The 24,576-nt window shown below is 53.1% G+C and overlaps 1 protein-coding gene across 1 annotated transcript in view; it reads right to left on the bottom strand.

Moving 5' to 3' along the window:
- Positions 1–1,409: 1,409 nt before the first annotated feature.
- The window catches only part of LOC142830148 (antigen WC1.1-like), a 42,397-nt gene continuing 19,230 nt past the window's right edge, over positions 1,410–24,576 (bottom strand). The window contains exons 2-14 of the mRNA XM_089771781.1: positions 16,925–17,235; positions 13,675–13,998; positions 13,282–13,596; positions 12,494–12,849; positions 11,028–11,067; positions 10,630–10,944; positions 10,188–10,223; positions 9,719–9,856; positions 6,587–6,679; positions 5,496–5,579; positions 4,709–4,780; positions 3,703–3,855; positions 1,410–1,831 (exon numbers count right to left, since the gene is read on the bottom strand). Coding sequence (XP_089627907.1) covers positions 1,707–1,831; positions 3,703–3,855; positions 4,709–4,780; positions 5,496–5,579; positions 6,587–6,679; positions 9,719–9,856; positions 10,188–10,223; positions 10,630–10,944; positions 11,028–11,067; positions 12,494–12,849; positions 13,282–13,596; positions 13,675–13,998; positions 16,925–17,235 — 2,362 coding nt within the window. The 3' untranslated portion in view covers positions 1,410–1,706. The remainder of the gene's footprint in view (positions 1,832–3,702; positions 3,856–4,708; positions 4,781–5,495; positions 5,580–6,586; positions 6,680–9,718; positions 9,857–10,187; positions 10,224–10,629; positions 10,945–11,027; positions 11,068–12,493; positions 12,850–13,281; positions 13,597–13,674; positions 13,999–16,924; positions 17,236–24,576) is intronic.

The raw sequence follows: 24,576 nt of genomic DNA on the forward strand, positions 1-24,576 counted from the left end.
GCCTGAGACAGCGTCCGCTCCATTGGTGCAGTTCATGGAGCAGCCTTGAGGAACCAGCCCCCTGCTGGCCACCAAGGGCACTTGATGACAAGCTGCTCCGGGCGGTGCTGGAGCGAGTCCGTCTCGTGCTGATGTGTTGCCAGGTGCTGTGGTTTCTGCATGTCCGGCAGCTGAGGGGAACATCGGGGGCTTTATTATCCCTGCCTGAACAAGGACAGTGAGTTCTATGGCACCAGGAATGGTCCTGCCCAGGAGCCCTGCTCTAGCAATGCTTGGGGCTGGGTCTGTCCCTCAGGCCTGCCTGCCATCCCTGTGCATCCCCTAGGCAATTTAAAGTGACCTCTTCTGCCACCATCCACAGTGCAGCAGGGCCAGAGTGGCTTCCTCACCGCTCGTTACGTGTGACTGCCGGCACAACCCTGTGGCCCCTGGCGGGCTGTGAGTGTCCTTGTTCTGCCCCGCCCCAAATGCCCTGTGACCAATGGGAAGCTGTGGGGACGTCTCTGTGGGCAGCAGAACATGGAGATCCCCCACCTCCGCCTAGGGGCTGCTACCAGAGGGGGTGCCCTGCTAAATGCCCCACCCCTAAACACCTTCCCAGAACCTGAACTGCTCACCCCCTCCTCCACCCTCACCCCTACCCCCGGCCTAGTCTCTGTCCCAGGGCCTGCACCCCAGACCTCCTTCCACACCCACATTCCCTCCCAAAGCCCAACACCCCACCCCTCCTATGCCCAAACTGCCTCGTTGAGCATGAGCCCTGCACCCAGACCTTTTCCCTACCCAAACTTCCTCCCAGAGCCATAGGCAGGTGTGTGTGTGTGTGTGGGGGGGGGGGAGGTGCCCTTGTTCATGCAGTGAAAGTAAATCCTGAGAGTGGCACAGACCAACACATCTGCTTCATCACACTCTTCCCCCCTGGCCTAACAGAGCAGGGCCTAGCAGACGGGCACAAACGCTCTCATGCAGGGAGTATGAGCAGTTGCCCAAGACCAAAGCTGGGAGAAGATGAACGTTTGTTGGAATTTTTCTCCTTTTTGTGTCATTTCAATTCACATTTTTTGACAAAAGTAACAAATCTGAGAACTGTCACATTTCCTGCCTGGTCAGCCCCGCCCCACAAGGGTCTCTGCTGAGGGAAGGAGCAGAGTCATTTCTGGGCAGCACCCTGCACCCAGCCATGACGTTCAGGCCAAGCCCCCAAACCAGAGTGCAGGACGCCGGAAGCTGATGGCAGATGGGAGTGAGCAGCCCAGCCAGGAGGGGATCAGCATCCAATGAAAGCAGAGCAGCTCCCACGCCCTCCCCAGCATTTGTCCCCGCCAAGGCAGCTCACGTCGAGCAGGGGACACGAGAGCAGCTTCCCCACAACCTGCTCACGCCAATTACCCAGACCAAGGGAAGCAACAGACCTTCCAAAAGGCTTTAATGAGAAAGGGCAAAAGTTCCCAGTGGAGCCGTGTTAGGAAGAAAAAGGCAGCAAAGGCCCCGCGACGCTGAGCGATGGGAAGTTACAGAGGAAATCACAGACCCTGCTCAGTCGCTCTGCTCCTTGGATTATACAAAATTGCTATAAAAAGCGGATTGAAGCAGTTCCAGGCAGGGTCTGTCTGACGCCCGTTGGCCCATGAACGTGCGGGGGAGGCAGCGTCTAATCCTACAGCAGCTATATCCTCAGAGGAGCTTTGCTCTGGGCTCAGCTGTTCCTATGTGGCTGTTCCAGAGACACCGTCTCCAACATCGTCATAGCCCGCGTCACCAGGAGCCGGGGCCGGGGCGTCGCTCTGCACCCCAGAGGCCCCTTCGCGTCTGGGCGAGCGCAGACTCCAGGCTGAAAGTAGCAAGGGGGGCCAGTTACAGCCAGTGTGTCCCTCCCCCCGTCCCCTGCGCACTCACAGAACGGGTGGGCAACACAGCGCAAGCGGGGAGTGACCCCCCCTTCCGCTGAGTGGGCCCCTGACAAGAGTGATGCGCTGTCTCTCTCTGACCCACACAGGGAGCACGTGGGGCAGAGTCTCTGTGCTGAGACCTGCCTGGGGCAGAGAAGTGGGGGGCTGGCAGTGAGCGGGGGACAGTTCCCACTGGGGGCTGCTGGATCCCCTGGCAGCTCATAGAGTCCCCAAGAGACCAACACCAGCCGTGACCTGGGGGCTGGAGCAGGATGGGACCAGCCCAGGGGAGGTGCCTGCATGTTGCAGATCTCACCTGCCCACCCAGGGCCCTTCACACATGAGTCCCTCCCAGACCAAAGACAGGCACATTTCACCTGGCCCCATTTCCTCTGAGGGGCTGAGTAGGATCTCGGCCCTGAGCCCATCTCTGAGCCTGTGGCCCCAGGGACATTTCCATCCTGAGGGGACTGATCTCAAACCCAAGGCCAAGCCCGTAACCAGCCCACATCAGGGCCCTGTCCTTCCCGTTACCATACAGGGCACCGACACCTTGTTTGGGGAAGGGCTCTCTGGCCCCAGCCTGCCTGGTCGTGTGTAGCTTTGCTGATCTGGACTGGGGTTAGCGATGCCATTCATGTGGCAGAGTGAGGGACAGGATCCAGTGTGTGTAGGATCAGGGGCCTTGTCTAGGAAACCTTCTCACAGGGGCTGTGTTTACACTGGGCCACTTATTCCGGAAAATCAGCCGCTTTTCCGGAATAAGCTGCGAGCTGTCTACACTGGCCCTTGAATTTCCGGAAAAGCAATGATGCTCTACTGTACAAAATCAGCCGCTATTCCGGAAAAACTATTCTGCTCCTGCTCGGGCATAAGTCCTTATTCCGGAACACTGTTCCGGAAAAGGGCCAGTGTAGACAGCCCAGTAGTCTTTTCCAGAAAAAAGCCCCGGTCATGAAAATGGGCTTTTCCGGAAAAGCATCCTGCCAATGTAGACGCTCCTTTTCCGGAAATACTTATAACGAAAACTATTCTGTTTTAAGCTTTTCTGGAAATTCATGCCAGTGTAGACACAACCAGGGAGAAGAGACTCCTCACAGAACTTGCTTTGGCCAGAGTTGCTTTCTTGAGGCAACAGCCCCATTACCAGCTAGAGACGGTTCCACAGGCGCAATCACTGGGAAATACAGACATTTCCAGCATCACCACCCCCAGGTGTTCCACAGTCAGCCCCAAGGCCCCAAATACACTGAGTTTGTCTGAGAGGACTTCTGAACTGCAAGGTTAGTTTCGAAACATCTATTCTGGAAGAGATCTCCTGAAATAGCTTAGTTCAAAATAGAGAGTCCACACTACAGGGAAGCCTCAAAATCAGTCCAAGTCAGGTTCCCCCAATGTGGACGCGCTATCTTGATGTAGAGCCCAAGGAGGCACTGGGGAGAAATAACTTGGAATGGCCCCGGGGAGGGGCTATGTTGACATCGCAGCAGTGGAGCATCCATCCCCCCCCCCCCCATCTTCTAAAAGAGCTTTTTTGGAAGAGGGGTCATTCCTCCTGAAATGAGATTTACCAACATCAGAACCCCCTCCTCCCCCCCGTTATTTCAATATAACGCAATTGCTGTGCGGATGCACTATTGTTTTTCCCAAATAACGGCCATTATTCTGGAATAGCGATGCAGTGTAGATTCACCCTACAAAACGAGGAGGGTTCTTTTAAAGAAGTGTGATTTCTTTGTAAGTCTCTGGTTTCTGAATCTTTAAGTTAAACTCCAGGAACTAAGAATCAGCAACATTGCACCTCCCTGCTCACCTGACTGTGAACACCTGGCCCTGTCACTGTCCCCATGGGCCCCCGTGACTTCCTGGCCATTTGGTCTAGAACCAGGATTATCTTCAGCATCAGAAGCTTCTCTGGCATCATCATAGCCATCCCCTGGGGCACCTCCAGGGAGAGCAGGGACCTCTGAAATAAAGAGGGGAATGAATGGGAATGAGATGAGACTGCACACTGAATAGCAAAATGAGCTACGTTCAGGTGTGGAGAATGAGGGAGTTGTGTGTATTGATGCTTATGGCACAGTTTAGCTTTTGACATTATCCTGCCAGACTGCAGAGAACTGAAAACCAAAAACTACAGAGCTAACTCCCCCCCCCCCCCCGGCACCAAAACCCCCCCAAAAAACCAAAGGAGGCTGTTGGAGTGTAAGCAAACAGCAAAAAGAAAAATGACAAGAACACGGAACCTTAAGCAAACAATGGGGGGATGATTGTAATTGTGAAATGCCCCTGTCTGGCTATATCCTGGGGCTGTGTCTACACTAGCAAGTTATTCTGGAAAATCAGCCACCTTTCTGGAAAAACTTGCCAGCTGTCTACACTGGCCGCTTGAATTTCCAGAAAAGCACTGACAATCTAATGTAAAATCATCAGTGCTTTTCCGGAAAAACTATGCTGCTCCCATTCGGGCAAAAGTCTTTTTCCGGAAAACTGTTCCGGAAAAGGGCCAGTGTAGACAGCACAGTAGCGAAAATGACGATCGGGGCTTTTTTGTGGAAAAGCGCTTCTAGATTGGCCATGGACGCTTTTCCGGAAAAGTGTCCTGCCAATCTAGACGCGCATTTCTGAAAAAAATTTTAACGGAAAACTTTTCCGTTAAAAGCATTTTCGGAAATTCATGCCAGTGTAGACGTAGCCTGGCTGTTTAATTCCTCCCGGCCCTGAGCTCAGGACGAAAGGGCAGACTAGAAAATGAAAGGCGGGGGGAGCAGCAGTAGCCAAGGGGGAGGTTGGCTTCAGGAGGTAGATTCACTGCTCACCTTGACTGCCAAGAATCTGAGGAATGTTGCTCGATGCTGGTTCCTCCACGTTATCGTAATCCAGCTGGGACCCTACAAGGAAAGCTCCCTCTGTAAGAGCAAGCCCCACACTGAGCAGCTCCTGAACATGCCCCTTTCTCTAGCCGGCTTTAGGGCTCTGTTAAGGATCAGTTGCCTTGGAGTTTGGCCTGTCTCTCATGGGCTCTGTAAGAGAAATCCCAGGGGAATCCCGGAGAAAAGGGAGCATCATGGACAACCTGTGAGACAGGGATTCTGCCAGCTTCATTTCCTCCCAAATAACCAGGGCGCAGCCCTGCACCGCTGCACCCAATACTCACCCTGGCATGCCCCTCGCTGGGAGCAGGGTCTGTGCTGGTACTGAGCTAACCACGGGCTCACTGGAAGATCCCGGCTGCTGCACCAGCACTGACAGTTGTGAACCCCCCTGATTTGCTCACAGAGGCTAGACTGTGACTTGGGCTCCATGCTCATGCCACGGAGGCGAGAGGGAGCAAAGCTCGTGAGGCAGCTAAGATCACATGGCACAGATCAGGGCCGGGTTAGTGGCAGAGACCAGCTATGAACCTCAGAGTCTTTCATGCCAGGTAAATATTTCCCTGCCCAGTTCCCTGCAGCTCCTCCCCTGGGGAGAGCACCATGAGCCACACAGAGAAGGGGGCAGGATTGATCACACGTTTCCATCTGAAGCTGGGAGAGAAATAGGTGTAAATTCAATTCCCCTCACAGAGGCGGGGCCCGTCTCTGGTCTATCCCTTTCCCCTGTTACCTTGCTCTGATCCAGCATCGTTTTCCCCCTCGCTGTCCCCGGTGTAATACGGCAGCTTCCTCATGGACTCATCTGAATAGGAGCCTGGAGGGACGGGAAGCAGGATGTTACCACAGTGAGAGCAGCTGCGCTGGCCAGTGGCCGACAGAGCCAGGTCCTGGAGCAGGATTTATGGTCTCGCTGTGTTGCTCCTTCCAGAGAAGATGCTGAATTCACAGGGACTCTGAGCGGTAAGAGGCTGGTGCAGACTTTCCAAGAGTGACACCCGTTTGTCACAGGAACTGTGGCTTTGGCCTGGATTGAGTGACATTGGGAAAATGCTGGGACACCCCTACCGCCCATGAGACGAGGGAAGGGCTGAACGAGTCCTTTATCATGGGCCTGCTGCCTTCCACTGGTCGCCTTGGGACCCTTGGCACTAGCTGGGGACAGTTGTTCACTCCCTGTCATCTGACTGCCCCTTTGGTGAGCTAATAGCTCCCCCTGCACTGCTCGGGGGAACCCAAGGCCGGGAAGTGTTCCCCGGCTAGCCTGATTCTGGCTCCTAAAGCTCAGAGCACCCCCCTCCACTCCCCACCCCCAGCTTGGGGAGCCTGACCTGGTACTCTAGCCTCTCCCCTGCTTCTCACTTGTGTGCCCTGACACAAAACGGTTCCCCACTCCGGCTAAGACCAACCTCCCCATTAGCAAAGAGGCCCGGGAGGGTCTCAGCTTGGGGGAGAGGCACTGGCCGTGCTTAGAGAGCCTCACACGGTGCTAACCAGAGTAGCATCCTCCTGACTGACAGGCACTGAGTCAGAAAGGCAGGATCAGAAGGACACGTTCCCAGCCCATAACTAGTGTTCCCCCCCCCCCCCCAGGCTCCATGCTTGACACAAGGGACGGGCTGTCCCGAGAGCAGGTGAGCAGGCTCTGCTGGGGAGGAATCGCCTGCGTTTGAGTCCAGTCACTGCTGGTCTCCCCACAGAGCCAGGGCCATCAGCCATCCCAGACTCACAGGGCTGAAGTCTGAGGTTATTTAGCTCTGGGTCAGGGCTTCAGCCTGCAAAGGGCCTGGTGGTTTGTCCCTGCTAGAAATGACGTGCACAGACCTGAGCGACCGAACAGCTGCACCTTCCTCATCAGGTCATAGTCAATCTCCTCGTACACCGCCTCAGAGAAAGGGTCCGAGGATCTTCTGGAGCCTGGAAACAAAGGGCCAGGTTTGCACAGGGTCAGAGAACCCAGAGCTGGGAAACCCTATGAGACCATCCAGTCCCCCTCCCGTCTCCTCCCAGCCCCAGTGCCAATGCAGGACTAATCCCCGTGGCACATTCCTCCTGCTCTGTCCAGTCGAGATTTCAATGCCCAGGTGACGGGGTCTCTGTCCCTTCGGTGTTTATTCCATTGGCTGTTTCACTGGCATTAACCTGCTCTTGATATTCAGCCTGACTAGTCCCTTGATGAATGCACCCCCTCCCCCTCCCTCCCAGTACCACCCAAATTCACTGCTTTCCAGCCTGGGGCCTTTATCTACTGACAAAGTGGCACTTGTGCCTGTACTGCCAGAGCATGTGTGGGAAACAGCCGGCTCACGTGTGCAGCGCCTTGGCAATGGGAAGTGCTGTCTGCAGGGGGCCAGTACTCACTGCTGTCCGGAGGTGTGATTGCAGCACCAGTAAACACACCTCAGCTAGCTTGGGTCTGGGTAGGACGTAGCTGCCCCAGCGGACACTGCAGCACACCCCGGCCTTGCTCGCACAGACACACCCAGGACCCTGAGTGCCCACTCCAGAGGCCAGCCCACGTCATCGCCAAGTGCAACACAGCGACACTGCCACTGTTACACCAGCCGGCTGCTACCTCGCTTAGTGAGTGCTAGCTCAGGTGTGTCTGCAGGTGCAATCACACCTCTGACTGCAGGGCAAGCACACCCCGAGTGCCCAGCGTTGGTAGAACTGTCTGATCTCTCTGGCCTCTCTCATCCAAGCTCCTTTCAAGACTTTCTCCTTCCTCGTTATCCCCACTCCTCGCCTCCAAATCTCTCTGTTCAGGCTCTTTCCCTCCCATCGACTTCCTTGCACTTTCCTCAATGGAATCTCAGCCTGTTACTGTTATGACAAGAGCTGTAATCTCCTCAATCCTTTTGTATCATTCCCCTGAGCCCTGCCCAGAGCCCCGCACAAGCTGCAGCCCCCGCTCTGCTCCCATGCAGCATGCGGCTCGCAGAAAGCCCATGTCTCTCAGAGACTGTCCCCTGGACTGTCCCGCACAGATCCCTGGGGGGCCGAGCAGGCAGGATTTACCAGTCATGTCTCTCCCTAGCCCTTCCACAACCTGCTCCAGCAGGATACATAAAAAGCTTTCTGCCCAAAGTCCTGCAACCCGGGGTCCAGCCACTACAGCAGCACCAGGGGTCCTGAGCCTCCCTTGGCCCATTGGACCTGCTCCTCCTCTCACATGCCCCACAGTCTTCTGTCCAGCCCAGATCAGCGCCCCTCCCTGGGGAAGAGACTGGTCCCACCCTCTTGTCGTGATGCCTTTGTAGTTCAGCGTGCACCGGCCTATTAAGTGTTTCCCAGTCATGTTGCTTTTCTGGTTACTTGACCCAATGCAACAACTTGGTCACCTGGCTAGCCACTGGTGACAGGGCCTGGCTGCAGCCCCTTTGGAAATCACGGGTATTATTGCTGTCTTGTTCTGTACCTGCCAGCTGCAGGGTTTGCTCTGTTGGTTCTTCTTTCTCAGGTACACAGCGTGGGTCTGAAATGTCTCTTGAATTGATTTTTGCTGGATCTCCTTTCAGCATTCCAGTCCCCCTCCCTGTCCTGCTGCCAATGCCTTGTCCCTCCCGTACACTCCCCCTGCTCTGTCCAGTCTAGGTTTCAATGCCCAGGTAACGGGTCTATGTCCCTTTGGGGTTTGCTACACTGGCTATTTCACTGGCATTAATCCTCTGTCACTTTTCCTCTTTCATTTTTCTACCTTTGTCACAATGGTCACTGTGGCTGGTGTTTGATCTTCGATCACATGTCCTCTGAATGCAAAGTTTTTGTCCTTCCACGTGTTTCTGGGGTGAACTGGCTCATGCAATTCAGAATGCCGTCAGGGTGAGTCAGAGCTGCCATGGTTCTTGTAAATCGACATCTGCTCCTGAATCAATTTTTAAGTCAAGAGCATTTCTCTGAATGTTTCGTTTCACTCCCCAGACAGCTCTGTATCTTCACACATGATCAACCCCAGAAACAATGACTCTTGATTGTCTGTCATGTGAATCAAGTTCCGGATTTCTTTAATGTGGCAAACAATAGGAAAATAACCATGTTTCCTGCATTTATTATACTGCGAGTTTTTGGCTGGATATTCCATGTCTCTTGGGATGTGAATTTGTCCACATCTTCTTCATTTATGCTGTAACGCTTTTACTTATGGCTAGAATTTGTCCCTCTTAGCTTGGGCGTTGTCTCTCTTGCCTTAGTGATTATGCTAACAACTTGTAGAGGGGTTGGGTGTTTGCCCAAGTTATCATTGTGATTATCTTCAGGAAAATCAAAGTATTTAAAGATATGGTCTACCTACTTCTGCACAGGACTGACTAAAGAGCATTCCTGCATAGCTTTAGTGTCCTTTGGGAGTTTTGTAGCAATCTGAGATCCTGCAAATTGCTGCTTTCTCATCTCTCAGTTGGGAAGATTTGTCAAAGCTGAAGTTCTGTAGGGCATTTATGAGAGGGATGTTGATGAGATTCTGCAACCTTTGTTGCTTTCTATTCCTGTTCATATCTTTGTTACTATTTCTTCTGTCGGCAACTGCTGCTGTTGTTTTCCTTCTGGTTTTCTTCTCCTCTAGCACTACTGAACTTCAAGCACCATCCCATGTACAACTTCTACAGGGTAGGCTGCAGGGCTGTTTTAGGAGGGGAGGTTTCTGTACCAGATATAAATTAGCTTTTGAGCTTCCTTCCCAGACAGCTACATGCCAGATGTGTTCACAATGAGCTCCCTTACTGGCCTGACAGCTATGACTGAGGGGCACTAAAATAAAAAGCTACACAATTTATACTGAACAACAGAACACAGTTTAGTATTTCATTACAGTCCGTGCCCCTTTCCCTCTGCTGCATCTCCCCCTGCTATTCTAGCCCTATGGCCCCTCACGGCCCTGCCAACTCCCCACCCTCCACTGCCATCGCCTCCTCTGCTGCTGCAGGGGCGTTTCACACAGTGACGCCCATCAGGACCCACCTCTGCGCTGGGCCCTGGCACTTCGCACCTGCGCACCCAGGATGATTAAGACCAGGCAGAGCAGGGCCCCCAGGATAATGCAGACGACCACGGGCACCATGAATCTCCCACTGTCGGTCACAGGGCGGCGCGAGGGAGCTGGATGGAAAGGAACAGGCCACAGGGAGAGACGGGTCAGTGAGAGTGAGCTGCCTCCATGTCTGGGTTGGTCTCAGCTCACTGCTTTCTTCTTTCCAGCTGCAGCTGCTGGGTCCCAGACACCTCAGTTCATCACCCCAGCCCTGGGGAGAGGGGAGGCCCACAGGAAGGCACTGACAGGCCAGCACTGTGCCTTACACCTGGACCCCTACTGTTCTTCAATTTTTCAGGCCTGAGCAGGAGCCGTGGGCCTCAGGCTGCAACTGCAGCTCCCCCCTGGAGCCCTGGCCCCCGGGCGCTGCGACTCCTGCGGGAAGAGGTGGGGTGTTACCTGCTCCAGCCAGTGGACCTGCTGTCACTGTCACACCTGCGTAGGGAAAGGAAGCAGAGTTGGAGTCTGGCGGCAGGGCAGGGGAATGTGCTTGTTGCCTGGGGGAGCAAGTCCCCGGGGTGTCCAGACATCACCTGTTCTCTTTCCCACAAATGCCCCCAGCGGCGCGGTGCCTGCACGCCGGGGAGTTAGGGCCCAGGTGCTCCTGTGCTGAGACACTGGTAACAAACCAGCACTTGCACCCTGGGGCCTGTGATGGACCCTGCAGCTCCCTGGGCCGATGCCTGAGCCAGCCCGACCCACAAAGGTTCCACCCACAGCAGCCATGATGCTCCAGCGCACAGGAGATGGGAGGGGTCAATCCGTGAGCAAGGGGGGCAGTTGGGTCCATCCTCCTCCCTGAACCTCACAGCATGTCGCAGAGACGTCGGCTGCCACTCACCTGAGCAACTCACAGCAGCATCTTCCTTATGGCCACAGTTGCTGTCACCCCAGGGCTTGGCCCGACAGTGCCAGAGGGATGACTCTGTCCCTCTGCAATCCAGCATCTCCACCCAGATGGGTCCAGTCCCCTCGCCGAATGCAGCCTCGCCCGGGGCAGACACGGCCGCTCCACAGCCCAGTTGTTTACACACCACATTAGCGTCTGCCAGGTCCCAGGAGTCATCACAGACTGTGCCCCAGGAGCCACGGTACCAAACCTCCACTCGGCCCGAGCAATTGCCCTCTCCTCCCACGAGGCGCAGCTTGTTCCGGTCTGGAAATGCAGAAACCTCCCATGTTACTGGCACAGCGGGGAACCCTCAGGGAGCAAGAGGAGACAGGGAGAGGCAGAGATACCTGTGCAGTTCATCGAGTTCGGGCACTCAGCCGATTTCTCCTTTTTCCCTGCAGAAAGCAAAGGATGCAGTGAACAGACTGAGGAGCACGAGTGATATAGGAGTAATCAGTGTGGATCTGAACGTTAAACCCCCCATGATCAGCAAGTTTATAAACTTAAATCTGCTCTCTAGTTTTTTCCTAGCTAATGGATTTGTTACTCAGCCGCTTCCCTCCCTCAGCTGTTAAAATCTCTAAGCAGCTCCCAGCTGGCGTGACTGTTGGTGGATGTCTGAGCCTGTTCCAGCCTTCCCACGGACGGTCACTCCTGCCCCTTCCAACGTTGGAAGTTAGAAGCCAATTGCCAGCTGGAATTCACCCAGGTTATCTAGGGGATGCGGGGAAAAGAAAGAGAGGGGTCAGAACTGGGGCCATCATGGGACTGTAGATCTGAAACAAACAAGCTATCTCCACACTTGTCCACAGACACAAGGTATATCTACACTGCAGAGATTTTTTGTAAAAAAGTCAGTTTTTCCAACAACACTTGCGTTACATCCACAGTGCTATTACGTTCTTTCGAAAAAAATTGAACAGAGGGGTTTTTCTGGCATTGGTAATCCTCATTATATGAGGAAGGAGCCTTTTTCCTAAAGAGTTCTTTCGGGACAATGCATGCATGGACAGGGAAGAGGGAGTTCTTTTGAACGAAGAGGAAAGAGGACAAAGCACAGGTGCCCTGGTGGCCACTCTGCCCATAGCAATCACATTTGGTGTGCAGATGCTGTTTTTTGGGAGCCTGCAGTCTAGATGTAGCCCCAGACACCTGCTTGGGGCCTGCTCACAGCCTGGCTGGCAGGAAGCAGAGCCTGTCTCCAGGCAACCTACGGCTGGCCTGTAGTAGGGTCCTTACTGACCATCCTGCCTGATGGGTGGGAAGGGGCAAGTCTAGCATCCACAGCAGCCATTCAACAAGTGCTCACAGTTGCAAAACTTCATGCTCCCGCCTCCTTCCCAGCCCTGCCCTTTCACCCCCTCTGGCCTTGCTCCAGGTAACTCAGTCCTACCCCTTGGCTCCAGTTCCTGACTTCCGACTGGCTCTGGCCTCTCAATCTGCCCGTGACTCATGTCTCCAGTTCTGTCTCCCCGCTCCTGTTCTAACCACTCCCCAAAACTGCCAGTTCCTGGTCACTGGCACTGGGCCCGTCTCTGATTGTTCACCCCACACGGGAGGCCATATAGACTCCCACAAAGTTATCTGTGGGCTCCCCTAGGTGACTGCTCTGCCACCCAGCACCTTCAACTAACTAACCCTGCTGCTTTCCCACGGGCCCTATTCTCATTCCTGGGACGGTCGGTGAAACGACGCCTGTCCCTGCTGAAACTAAACTCAAACCCACTTCACCAGGCGCTGTGAGTGTGGAAGTGTCCGTGCTGAAAAGTGAAGACGTGCAAAACTGCTCCCAGGCCCTTCCCTTGTGTCAGACTTGCAGAGGGTGCGTGTCAGCATGGAGCGTGTCAGAATTACCAGTGCAAGAGATGTGGGTCTCTTCCGCACGGTTATCACACGACTGCTGTTCCCACGGGCTGGAGGGGCACTGCCAAAGGGAGCTGTGCTGCTCACGGCATGTAACACGGTCCAGCCATGTGGGACCAGAACCTTCTCCATACACAGGGCCAGACTCAATATACCCTCCGTCACCACAGTTCAGCTGCTTGCAGATGATTGATGCAGTAACTGTAGACATCTGATTGGCGCAGACGCTGCCCCACGTCCCATTGTAGAAAACCTCCAGCCGCCCGGCACAGTCACTGCCACTCACCAGCCGCAGGTCTGTGAACTCTAGAAGAAACGCACAGACGTGTAATTTGAATGGTCTGATTCCGAACGTAACTGGGGTGAGAAGAGTGAAAACCCCATAACCATGACCAGCCCCAGGCATTGTTCTGCACAGGCCAGTGCCTGCAAGAGTCATTGCAAGAATCAGAGACTCGTCTGGCCCCCACATGCCCATTAAAAACACAGGGAGCATGTCTGGAAAGTGCCCCCTTAATGGTCGTTACACGCACAGATAGTCCAGCGATAGCTGTGACCGCCCTGCCAGCCCAGGGGACACAAATGCAACGAGAACTCATGGGAAATGGAGACTTTCTAATCATGATCCCAGTAGGTAGGTTGGAGAGACACAGAGACAGTGAGAGAGTTTCTACCATTCCCAGCTGTCTCCTCACATCCCCTGGTAACCAGGCTCCCGGGAGCGCTCCCAGACCAGACCTGAGCAGAGAACTCCCGCGTCCTCCTTGTGTCTGCAGTTGTGCTGGCCCCAGGGTGCGAAAGGACAGGCCCAGAGATCGGATTCGTTCCCAGAGCACTTCACATCGTCCAGCCAGATCTGCCCGGACCCTTGCCCGTAATGAGCAGAGACAGTTGCATTGATGGCGCGTCCACATCCCAGCTGTTTGCAAACGACATCGGCGTCTGGCAGGTCCCAGGAATCGTCACAGACTGTCCCCCAGGTGCCATTGTAATAAATCTCCACTCTCCCGGCACAGCGACCCGGCCCATTCGCCAGCCTGATCCGCCTGCTCCCTGTGGGACAGATCCCAGCGGTTAGTGCTTGTCGCCCTGCTGCCCAGAGCACGTGTGTGAGATCGGGAAACGACTCACCCGAGCAAACGACACCGACGTCCTCGGCAATTCCTGCCTGGGCCGGCTCAGACGTGCAGTTGTCACAGCTGGTCAGACGAGTCTCGTTCCCTGCACACTGGACCCTTCTCATCCCCACGGGCCCCGTCTCTCGCTCAGACGAAGGGGGGTTATAAGCTCTCTCAGCTGCTCCGCACTGGAGCTGCCTGCAGACCACGCTGGCATCGTTCATGTCCCACTGGTCATCCAGCACCCGGCTCCACACACCTCGGAGGGAAATCTCCACTCTGCCGTCGCACCGGCCATCTCCACTCAGCAGCTGCAGCGCCCCAGAGAGACCTGGGCCTAGCAGACAGGAAACACACTGAGTATCATTCACTGCTGTAGACTAGAAATAACTTAGGGTACATCTACACTACAGCGCTAATTCGAACTAACTTAGTTCGAATTAGTTAATTCGAACTAAGCTAATTCGAACTAACGCGTCTAGAACTAAAAACTAGTTCAAATTAGCGTTTTGCTAATTCGAACTAGCATGTCCACATTGAGTGGACCCTGAACAGGGCTTAAGGATGGCCGGAAGCAGTGCCGGCAGGGCATCAGAGGAGGACTTAGAGCGTGGAGCTGCTGTCTCAGGCTAGCCGAGGGCTGCGCTTAAAGGGACCCGACCCCCACCCCGGACAGACAGTTCTCAGGGGTGCCCTGCTTGAAAACCAGTCCTGGCTTGGAGTGCCCGGAGTGCCCACACTGGGCACATCACACCACTCGGCCATCAGACCGGCTGCACTTGCCGCAGGCTGCCATCTGGAGAGAGGGGGCAATCGGGGGGCTGCAGGAGAGTTTCCACCCCCAGAAACCCGCAAAGCCAGCCCAGTCCTCCCCATCAGGGGCTCGTACCCCATTCCCCCCTCACCTCCTTCCACTTACCCTTCCCTAGGCCCCCTTCTTATTGATGTACAAAATAAAGATAACGTTTCTTCCAACATTGACTCTGTCTTTCTTGAACAAAACTGGGGGAGACTGGGAAAAGGAGGTGGGAGAGGGGAAGAGAAAGGCTGGGAGAGGGGAGGGCAACTAACATGATCAGGGTTGGGAACAGGTCCCAGATGAAGAGAGGCTACAGAGACTGGGACTGTTCAGCTTAGAAAAGAGGAGACGGAGGGGGGACAGGATAGAGGTCTCTAAAAGCAGGGGTTGGGTGGAGAGGGTGCATTCAGAAAAGTTCTTCCTGAGTTCCCATAAAGAAGGACTAGAGGACAGCAAAGGAAAGGAATGGGTAGCAGGCTTGAAACTAGTAAGAGAAAGTTGTTGTTCTTCCCAAAGCAAATAGTTAACCTGTGGAACTCCTTGCTGCAGGAGGCTGTGAAGGCTAGAACTAGAACAGAGTTGAAAGGGAAGTGAGATCAAGTCATGGAGGTTGGGTCCATGGAGTGGTCTTAGCCAGGGGGTAGGAGTGGTGTCCCTGCCCAAGGATTGTGGAAGGCTGGAGAGGGATGGCACGAGACAAATGGCTTGGTCACTGTCTTCGGTCCATCCCCTCCAGGGTCCCTAGGGTTGGCCGCTGTCGGCAGACAGGCTACTGGGCTAGATGGACCTTTGGTCTGACCCAGGACGGCCATTGTAAGCTCAGGGCTCAGGGTCGGGGGTCTCAGTGGACCACCTTGATTTTCATGCACACCTGCTCCTGGGTGGCCAGGCTGGCAGCTCTCCTGCCCTAAAGGACCACTTTCCTGTGCCTGAAGTTGCAAATCAAGCCCAGGATTTAAATATCCTGCGCTTGATTTGCATGTTCCCGGCCATTTTAGAAATTCACTAGCCCGGAGTAACTGCTCGCGTCTACAGGCAGCAGTGAAACGGGAGTCTGATTTAGAGCCCCTAATTCGAATTAGATGGTAAACCTCACTGCAGGAGAAATACCAGATAATTCGAGTTAGGGCTTTAAATTGGACTCCCGTTTACTGCCGCAGGCTGGTGAATTTCTAAAATGGCGACTGGCCGGCAACATGCAAATCAATTGCAGGATATTTAAATCCCAGGCTTGATTTGCAACTTCGGCATGCTTCATTTACCTCCCTACTTTGAAGTAGGGAGCAAGAGTAGACATACCTTTTCATAATAACCACTGTGGGGATCAGAACACAGTTTGTGACTGGTTAGTGAATTTAATTTCAGTGTTACCAACCAGTTTGGGGAATATCCGTTCTCCTTTTTGCAGTCTGCCCTGTCCTTGGCTTTTCCAATGAGGGCTGCCCCAGCCACATTGGGCCACGAATAGAGCACATGAAATTATATACTCTTTCTAAGTAAGAAGATATAACAAGTAATAAGAATGTATCACAGAGTTATAGGGAACAAACTCTGTTAGCAGATATTTTTTTGTTTAGTTATAAGTGGAAGGTGCTGTAAGAATTGTAACAAACTGAGCGTTACACAGGGCTTTGTGAGCAGATCCTATACATGAGTGGGTGAGGGCATTCCTACAGATTGTTGGTCTGGGTTAGGGTTAGGGTTAGGCCTGTCTTCTATGGGTGTGTCTAGACTACATCGCTCCGTCGACGGATCCATGTAGATGAGTTTACTAGACATAGAAAAATGAAGCAATGATTTAAATAATCGCCGCTGCATTTACATCAAAATGGCACTGTGCTGTGCTGATCAGCTTATTGTCGGCACAGCACAGTAGTCTAGACGGGGATCAGCCCACCCCAGAACCGTTTGTCGTCAGATCCTGTAAGACTTGTTTCATGAGGAATAAAGGATCTGACGACAAAGGGTTCTGGGGTCGGCAGATCCCGTCTAGACTACCGCGCTGTGCCGACAATCAGCTGATTGGCACAGCGCGGCAGCCATTTTGATGTAAATGAAGGGACGATTATTTAAATAGCCACTTGATTTTCCTATGTCTAGTAAACTCATGAGGGAAAGGCCCCTCCCTGGCACCAGCACTGCTCCCCTTCCAAACAGCAAAGCCTGCTGCAGTCAGTGAGGGGGCTGGGCTACATGATCTCCCAGGTCTCCTCCATTCCGCGATGAAATCTTTTCAAGAAGGTGTCAAGACTATTTTACAGAAAGTGGAAAGTGTGAAGCAGCCGCCAGCTGGGAGTCTCTAGTAGCTCCCCCTCTAATTGCTGTAGCAGTGATTTGGAGAAGGATGGGGACATGGAATTGGGAATATTTATCTAACCCACAGGAGAATGTGTTGCCCCTGCTCTGGGGCAGTATCACACACTGAGGGCAGGTGTCACTAATCCAACATTGCTCCTGCACTTACCTGAGCAAACCACACCGGCATCATTGTCATGTGAGCACGGAGAGGCCCCCAGGGCAGTGACAGGGCAATGCCCCAAATGGGGTTCAGTCCCTTCACAGTGAAATGTGTCTGCCCAGACAGGGCCGGTTCCCTTCCCAAAGTGCCCTCCTCCTGGCACCGACACAGCGAATCCGCAGTCGAGCTGACGACAGAGAACGTTGGCATCTGATAGATCCCAGCGCGAGTCACAGAGGGTTCCCCAGGCACCAAACTCCTGGATCTCCACCCTCCCGGAGCAGGCTGTGCTGCCGTTCACCAGCCGGAACCCTGTGAGCCCAGGGGAGAAGGGAGAAGGGTTTAGAGAGATGAAGCCTTGAGCTATTTTATAACAAATGGGTCAGGGTTTGGCTGAGAGGCTCCAGGAACCAGGTGCTGGCTCCTGGAGGATACCGCTGCCAAACCAGGCATTGTGGACACTCCCCGTATGGCAGTACCACAGGGCTAAGGTAGCTTCCTGCCCTCCCTTTGCTCTCACTCCCAGAGGCATCCGGCACTGTCCTGGTAGCTCCTGGCAGGGGAAGTAGTCTCTGAATGCCACTCTGCACCAAGTGCTGACTCCACAGTTCCCGTGGCCCGGAGCTTCCTGCCCTCCACCCCTGTCAGGAGCTGCTGCCATAGGGATGTGCTGTTGCTTTTGGGAGCTATCTGAGGTAAGTGACATCCCCTCCCACACACCAATCCACTGCCCCAGACAAGAGCTCCCACCCAAATATCCTCCCAGATTTCACAACCCTCCCACCCCCAACCCCTGCCCCAGCCCTCAGCCTCCTCCTGCACCCCGACCCCTTCCGAGACTCCACACCTGCCCCTCCTGCTGCATCCAAATTCCCTCCCAGTGCCAACTCCAAACACTCCTTCCTGCCCCCCCCACCCCTGTCCCAGGCTCACCCTGGAGCCCCTCTCATGCCCAAACTCCCTCCCAGAGGCTGCACCCCCCTCCTGCACCTCAGCCCTTTGCCCCAGTGAGGGGGGTTGAGAGTGAGCACGGAGGCAGGGGGTTGGCGTGAATGGGGGTAATGGCCTCCAAGAAGGGGCAGGGTGGGGATGGGCAAAACCAGTTTGAGTTTGTGCCATTAGACAGTTGGCAACTCTCCTCAGGGAGATTTGTCCCTTCTCTGATTGTCTTGGATCATTGGCATTTTATAAGCTGATGCCAACTTATTATCACAGCTCCCTACAGAGTGTGATCATGTTACTGCTGCGTCCTAACCCCAACTACACACCCTGGGATTTTAAACACTTAGGACTGAATCCTTACGTGAGCATATGACTCCGACATCATTTCTGTGTGAGCATGTCTGGCTGCCGTGTGACACTCTGGGACAGTACGCGTGGTGGGACTCAGTTCCTTCACACTGGAATGCTTCAGCCCAGACTGGTCCACGTCCTTCTCCGAAGTGAGCTCCCCCTCGGACAGACAGAACCATTCCACACTGCAGTTCAGTACAGATGACGCCAGCAACTTTGAGATCAAAGTGCTCATCACAGACTGTGGCCCATAATTCTCCATCTCTTATCTCCACACGTCCTGAGCAGGCAGTGAGCCCTTCAACCAGCCGGGGCATAACGTGTGCTAGAAAGTCAATGAAGACTTTGGTTAAAGGCCCATCATGGTTCATTGGCTAAGCACAGATATTAATTATAAACAGAAAAGGAATAGATAACATAAAGAAAGCACTGGAATTAGATAACAGTCAATATACACCCTAACAATGATGGAATTACACTGCAAAGGAAGATGACAAAATTGTTAACAATGATGCAGAAAAGGCAGAAATATTCAATAAAGATTTCTGATGTTGCATAAAAGCAGGAGGTATCATATTATGTGAAGAGGATGAACTACTCTTCAATCCATTGGTAACTAAGGAGGAAGTTAAACAGCCTTTTCCAGGGTTAAACATTTTTTATGTCGGAAGCCTAAAAAAAAAAAAACACAGAAAAGTAGAAATGTCTGGTTGGAAGACACCTCAAGAAATCTATCCCAGCACACCAAAGCAGGTATGATTGTACCTAACCCTTCGCTTTCAGATGTCAGTACCATGTTCCACTGTTCAATTCCCATGAAAGTTAGAAAGCGTTCCTGATATTTAATCTGAATCTCTCTTGCAATCTGAGATGATTATGTCTAGTCCTCCTCTTAGTGGAGAAGTGCAACACTTGACAAACAATCTTGCAAATATTTGAAGACTTCATCAGGACCTGCCCCCCACCCCAGTCTTCTGTTCTTTAGTCTAAAACATGCCTCATTCTTTCAACGTGTCCTCATGGCTCATGTTTTCTCAACCTTTCGTTATCTTCGTTGCTCCCCCTCTGGACTCGCCAATCTGTCTGCATACTTCTCAAAGGGTGATGCCCAAAACTGGACACAGCACTCCCAGAGAGGCCTCAGCAGTGCTAAGTAGAGCAGGAAGATCACCCCCCATTTCCTACCTATGGCTTTCCCGTTAATTCAATTCAGAATGACACTCCCCTTTTTCACAACAGTGTCACAGCTTAATCTGTGGTCTACTATAACCTCCAAATCACTTTCTGCAGTATTGCAGTCAGTTATTCACTTTTTGAGGGGTTATTTGATGTTTCCTTCCTTGGACTAGTACTTTGCGATTGTGTTTAGTGAATTTTAACTTCCTGATTTCAGACCAGTTCTCCAGTTTATCAAGATCATTTTGAATTTGAACCCTTCCTTCCAAAGATCCTGCAACCCCTCCCAGCATCATGCCATCTTCAGATTGTGTGGGCCATTTCTCTACTCTGTCATCCACGTCATGTAAGAAAATATTGAATAGTAAAAGCCCTAGGACAGGGTTCTAATGTATTCATCCACAGGAACACAGCAATCCCAGAGAAAGGGGTTAAAGCAACTGACAGCCTACAGGCCCATTTCTTACTAAAGTTCAGCAATTCCCTGAAAATCTGGGCTGACTCAGCTTATCGCAGGGACTCCTGATTCTGGGAATTGTGTTTCAGATTCCTTTCTTGCTGCTCCCACCCCACCCCCTGTTTATCAGGGCTCCCTTTTAACAATCTCCCAGCTCTCAGAGTAAAATGTCCTACCAGAGGTGCCCCTCTCAAGTTAGGGGGCTTGTGCTGAGTTTGGCCAGATTCAAAAGTTCAAAGGCCTCGACACCTGTTTTGTCAGTTAGATACCAGTGACTGGGTTCTCTGAGCCACTGTCTGCCTTCCTGGGACATGTGGGGAGAACAGGTGGAGGCTGCCCTTTGAACCCTGGTGGGAAATGTGAAAATAGCAGGAAGAGGAACTGAGGTACAGGTAATATTCACAGAAATACAGCTGTGTCCAAAAGGGCTAAGAGGACCCTTAGATGTATGAACAGGGGAGTAGTGAGGAGACCTGACTGAAATGCAGAATTTCCAGTGTACAAGAAAGTTTGCTATTTTTAAATTTCCTCAGCTGATCTATTTCTCACTACTGCACTTGCCTTGGGTTGTCCTGCCTGCCACCAACCCATTTCCCTCCCTGGAAACTTGATCCAGTTTCAGGGCTTCTCTACATGAACACTTGTTGGGGTATAAATGTACCCCACAAGAGCCTGCTGTGCACTCAGGGTATGTCTACACTATGCACTTATTTCAAAACAAGCTATTTTGGAATAATAACTCAAAAAATAACTGTTTGAAAATAGCCCGCCCACATTACAGGGAAGCCTAGTCAGAGATTTTGAGCAGCCAGATCAGAGTGATAAGGAGAGTACAGCATGGCGATACTCTACCTCAATTTAGAGCCCCAGAAAGCACTGGGGAGCAATTACTTTGAATAGCCCTGGGGAGGAGCTATTTGGACATAGCAGCAGCGGAGCGTCCATACTAACACTATTTCAAAATAGCATATAAGCATTAATCCTCGTGAAATGAGGGTTTATTATTCTGGAATAAAAAGCCTGTTATTTTTTAAATAGTTTTGAAATAACAGGTTTCCAGTGTGGACACTCACCCTGTTATTTCAAAACAACACACTAGTGTAGACATGAGGTCAATATCCATGTGGAACTGCCTCCTTCACACTAACATTTCCCTAGTGCTGTGAAACGGGCAGTGCTCACTAGGGAATGCTCAGTGCACTGCAGCATGGTCCACACGGATACTTGGTGCATGGCAGCACAGTGCAGGACAGATTCACTGCCCAGCTTGCCACGACTGGATCGTTCACATGACTGTGCTCTCAGGCTGCCTGGTTGCTGTTGCTGGTGTCTTTACCTAGCTGGTTCCTGGTTCCTGATGCTGATCTGGTCTCTCTCTCCTCACGCACAGCCAGCTCCTCCCCACCAGTCCCCAGTGCCTGACTTCTCACTTAGTCAATCACCAGCTGGATAGAAGGCAGCATTTGATAGGGCAGGCATAGCAGGCTGAAGAGCCAGGGAGGGCTGTACAGAACAGGGAAGAATATTAGCAGCATGTGACCCCCAGGGGAAGACAGACAACTCAGGTAACCCCAATCCAGACAGAGGTAAGTAACTGTTTTCAGGCTCTCTCCAGAGACACTATGGTGAAGAATGCTTTGGCAGGGATGTCTCAGGGAAGGGATCAGGACACCTTATCAACCAGAAAGAATGGGATGCATAGAACTAGGGATGGGGGTGCCATGACCACCACTCCCAAGAGAAGGAGACAGGTGGTGTTCAGGGACCCCCTTCCAAGGGGGACAGATTCATCCATCTGCCATCCAGACCAGGAAACTCAGGAAGGGTGCTGTTTGCCTGAAGCTAGAATCCAGGATGTGACCGAGAGTCTTCCGGGACTGATCACATCCTCAGACCCCTGCCCTGTTCTACTTTTCCATGTAGGAACCAACGATACTGCCAAGAATGACCTGGAGTGAGTCACTGCAGATTAGGTGGCACTGGAAGAAGGATCGAGGAGTTTGAGGTGCAAGTTGTGTTCTTGTTCATAATCTCTTCTGAAGGATGTACTGAGGCAAAGTGACCACCCACTGACCTGGAGGGAGAAGAGCCCCTCCTTGAGCCCTCTTGGGCAGAGCCTGGCCCCAACCAATCACCTCATTGGAAGTCAGGGCGGGAGTGTGACTAAACTATAAAAGGCCAGCCCAGGAGCTCAGTCAGGCCCCAACTGCTAGGGGGACCAGACACCTGCCCTGTGCTCCCGAGCTGGGAGGCTGCTGAGGACTTGCAGGAGGCTGAGGACTGGCCTGGACCACTAGGACCCCAGACAGACTTTGACCTGGAGGAGCTACCAACCTTGCCAGAGGTTTCAATGCCTCCTTCTGATCCCTTCCCTCAGAGGTCTCTTCTAATGCCCTGGAAGACCTGCTATGAAGCCAGGGCCTGAGCTCCTCAATTGAATAGATAAGGAGGTTGGCAACCTATAGCTCACGAGCCAAATATGGCTCACGAGGGAACCAGATACAGCTTTTCTGGAGCCCCAACTCAGCCCTTTTCCTCCACAGCAGGGAGCTCGCGCTGGTGCTACAGCCTTACCCTCCTCCCCCTCCTCAAGATTGGCCAACACCAGCTTCTTGCAAGGGGATGGGGGAGAAAGCCCCAAGCATCCTCGCTGGATCCAGCGTGCGGGGAACAAGCTCCATCATTTCTGGCTCTGTGTGTGCTGCCCTTTTCCTTTCCTCGGCATGTGGGCAACCAGGAACCAACAATGACTCTGTGCACTGCCATTTTCTTTCCCCCAGAATATAATTCTCAGTAGTTTCCCCTGCAAATCCTTCCTGGTGAATGGGAGCAGTGGGAGGCCGTGTTACAAGTGGCACAAAAGCAAGTAAGTGGACCCCGTAACGCTCATGCCCAGACCCTGCACCCCCTCATTTATCCCCTCCCCATCTAGACACCCTGTCCTCAGCCCATTCCTGCACCCTGCCCAGGCACTCTACTCCCAGCCTACTCCTGCATTCTCCTTCCTATCCAGACCATGCACCCTCAACTCCTCCTACACTCCCCTTCCTGCTCAGATCCTGCACCCTCATCCCTATCCCATTCACTGTCAGCCCTCTCTCTCACACTGAAACCCTAATTTTGGCCCTACCTCAGAACCTAGGGAAGGACCTCAAAATCCACTAACCCAGAACCCCCGAAAGAGTAAATCTGGCCTGAGGCCTTGTACTTCAGTCCTCCCTTCTCTTCCCCCCACTATGGGGCTGGAGCACCAGGGGAGTGAAGTGTGTCAGTTGTGGGCCACATCAATGAGGGTTGGAGGTTTTAGGAGAGTTGTGGGTTTTTTGCTTCTCAGAGGCCCCCAATCCAAAAAAACATCCCCCAGCACTACCATAAATAAAGACAATGTTGAAACCTTTGGTGTTAGACATAATATTTTACTTTATTTAAAAATGAAGCCTGGCCAACAAAGCCCCAAAGGCCCAGCCCCCATCTAGCCTCAGCATCATAACACTCCTGCACCGCCCCACATGCCAACCCTAAATCCATCATACACTTGATCCCCCTACCCTGAGCCCCTCATAATCCCACATCCCCAAATTCCTGCACCCTTGCATCTCCAGCCCCCTGCCATAACACTCCTGCACTCCCCCCCCCCCTCACCTCAACCTTATGCCCTGAGTCCATCTGTAGTGGGTTCCTAATTGAGACCAAGGAGGGGGGGGCACAGCCCACCCACTTCTCAAAGCCCCTTCCCCAGCCTTGTGGGAGGGATGACTAGACCCAGGCTCAACTGGTCACGGGGGATAAATAATGATGAAAGTGGCAGTGGGTGTGGGTCACAGGTTCAAAATGAGGGAACTGGACAGGAACACTGAGCAGAGAACTCTGGACTGCTCCTCAAAGATGTCGATGGAACCAGTGGATACTGCCCAGAGGAATTCTGCCTGGATACGTGACACAAGGGAGGAACGGAAGCAGGCCCACAGTTGCAGAGAACCCCCGCATCCAGCATCCTCCTCCTGGTATTATATATGGCAGCTTTAGACAGGGCCAGGAGGAGGTTGACAAGGAGGTCTCATGACTATGTGGGGTCATGGATAGGGTGCACATAAATAAAGAGGTGTGGGGAGAAATGCGGCCAGAAACTCAGGGGCTGCAACTTGGCGCACTCCAGATATGCGTGCACCAGGTTTTCCCTCACAGCGCAAAAGGGGCAGGTGTCTGGGATGGGGGTGAACCATGCTAGGTCCACACCTGTGCTCACGGCTCTGTGATGGGCCACAGAACTAGGGTGGAATACATGCTGGCCCATTGGGGTTCCCCACCCTCTACAGGTCTTAGATAGTCCCGCCACTTGGTATCAGGGTGGGACGTGAGAGTGAGGAAGTGAATCGTATGGAGCATGAGTGTGTACAGATGTTCTCTAGGCGCAGTTCAAAAGCAGACCAGCTGCAGATTTTGCAGCTGGCTGGGAGTCCAAGGATGGGGAGGCCGGTGGGGGACATGGAATAGGGGCCCAATAACAAGGGACAGAGGTTTTGCAGGAAGGGAGGGGTGGGGCGTACCCTCTCACAGGGCTCTCTGCAGGAAATCAAGAGTGGGCCGCGGCAAAGCCACCTTCACCTCCTGGAGTAGGTGCAGGGAGGTTTGGAGGGTGGAGAGCCCCATGCACTGAGTGAGCACTCGGGGATCCATCCAGTTCCCCCCATCATAGTCCAGGAGGTCTCCGATCTTGGTGGTTTCTGCCAGG

Source organism: Pelodiscus sinensis, chromosome 1 (genome assembly GCF_052426305.1).
Source record: "Pelodiscus sinensis isolate ZL-2025 chromosome 1, ASM5242630v1, whole genome shotgun sequence".
Classification (NCBI taxonomy): Eukaryota; Metazoa; Chordata; order Testudines; family Trionychidae; genus Pelodiscus; species Pelodiscus sinensis.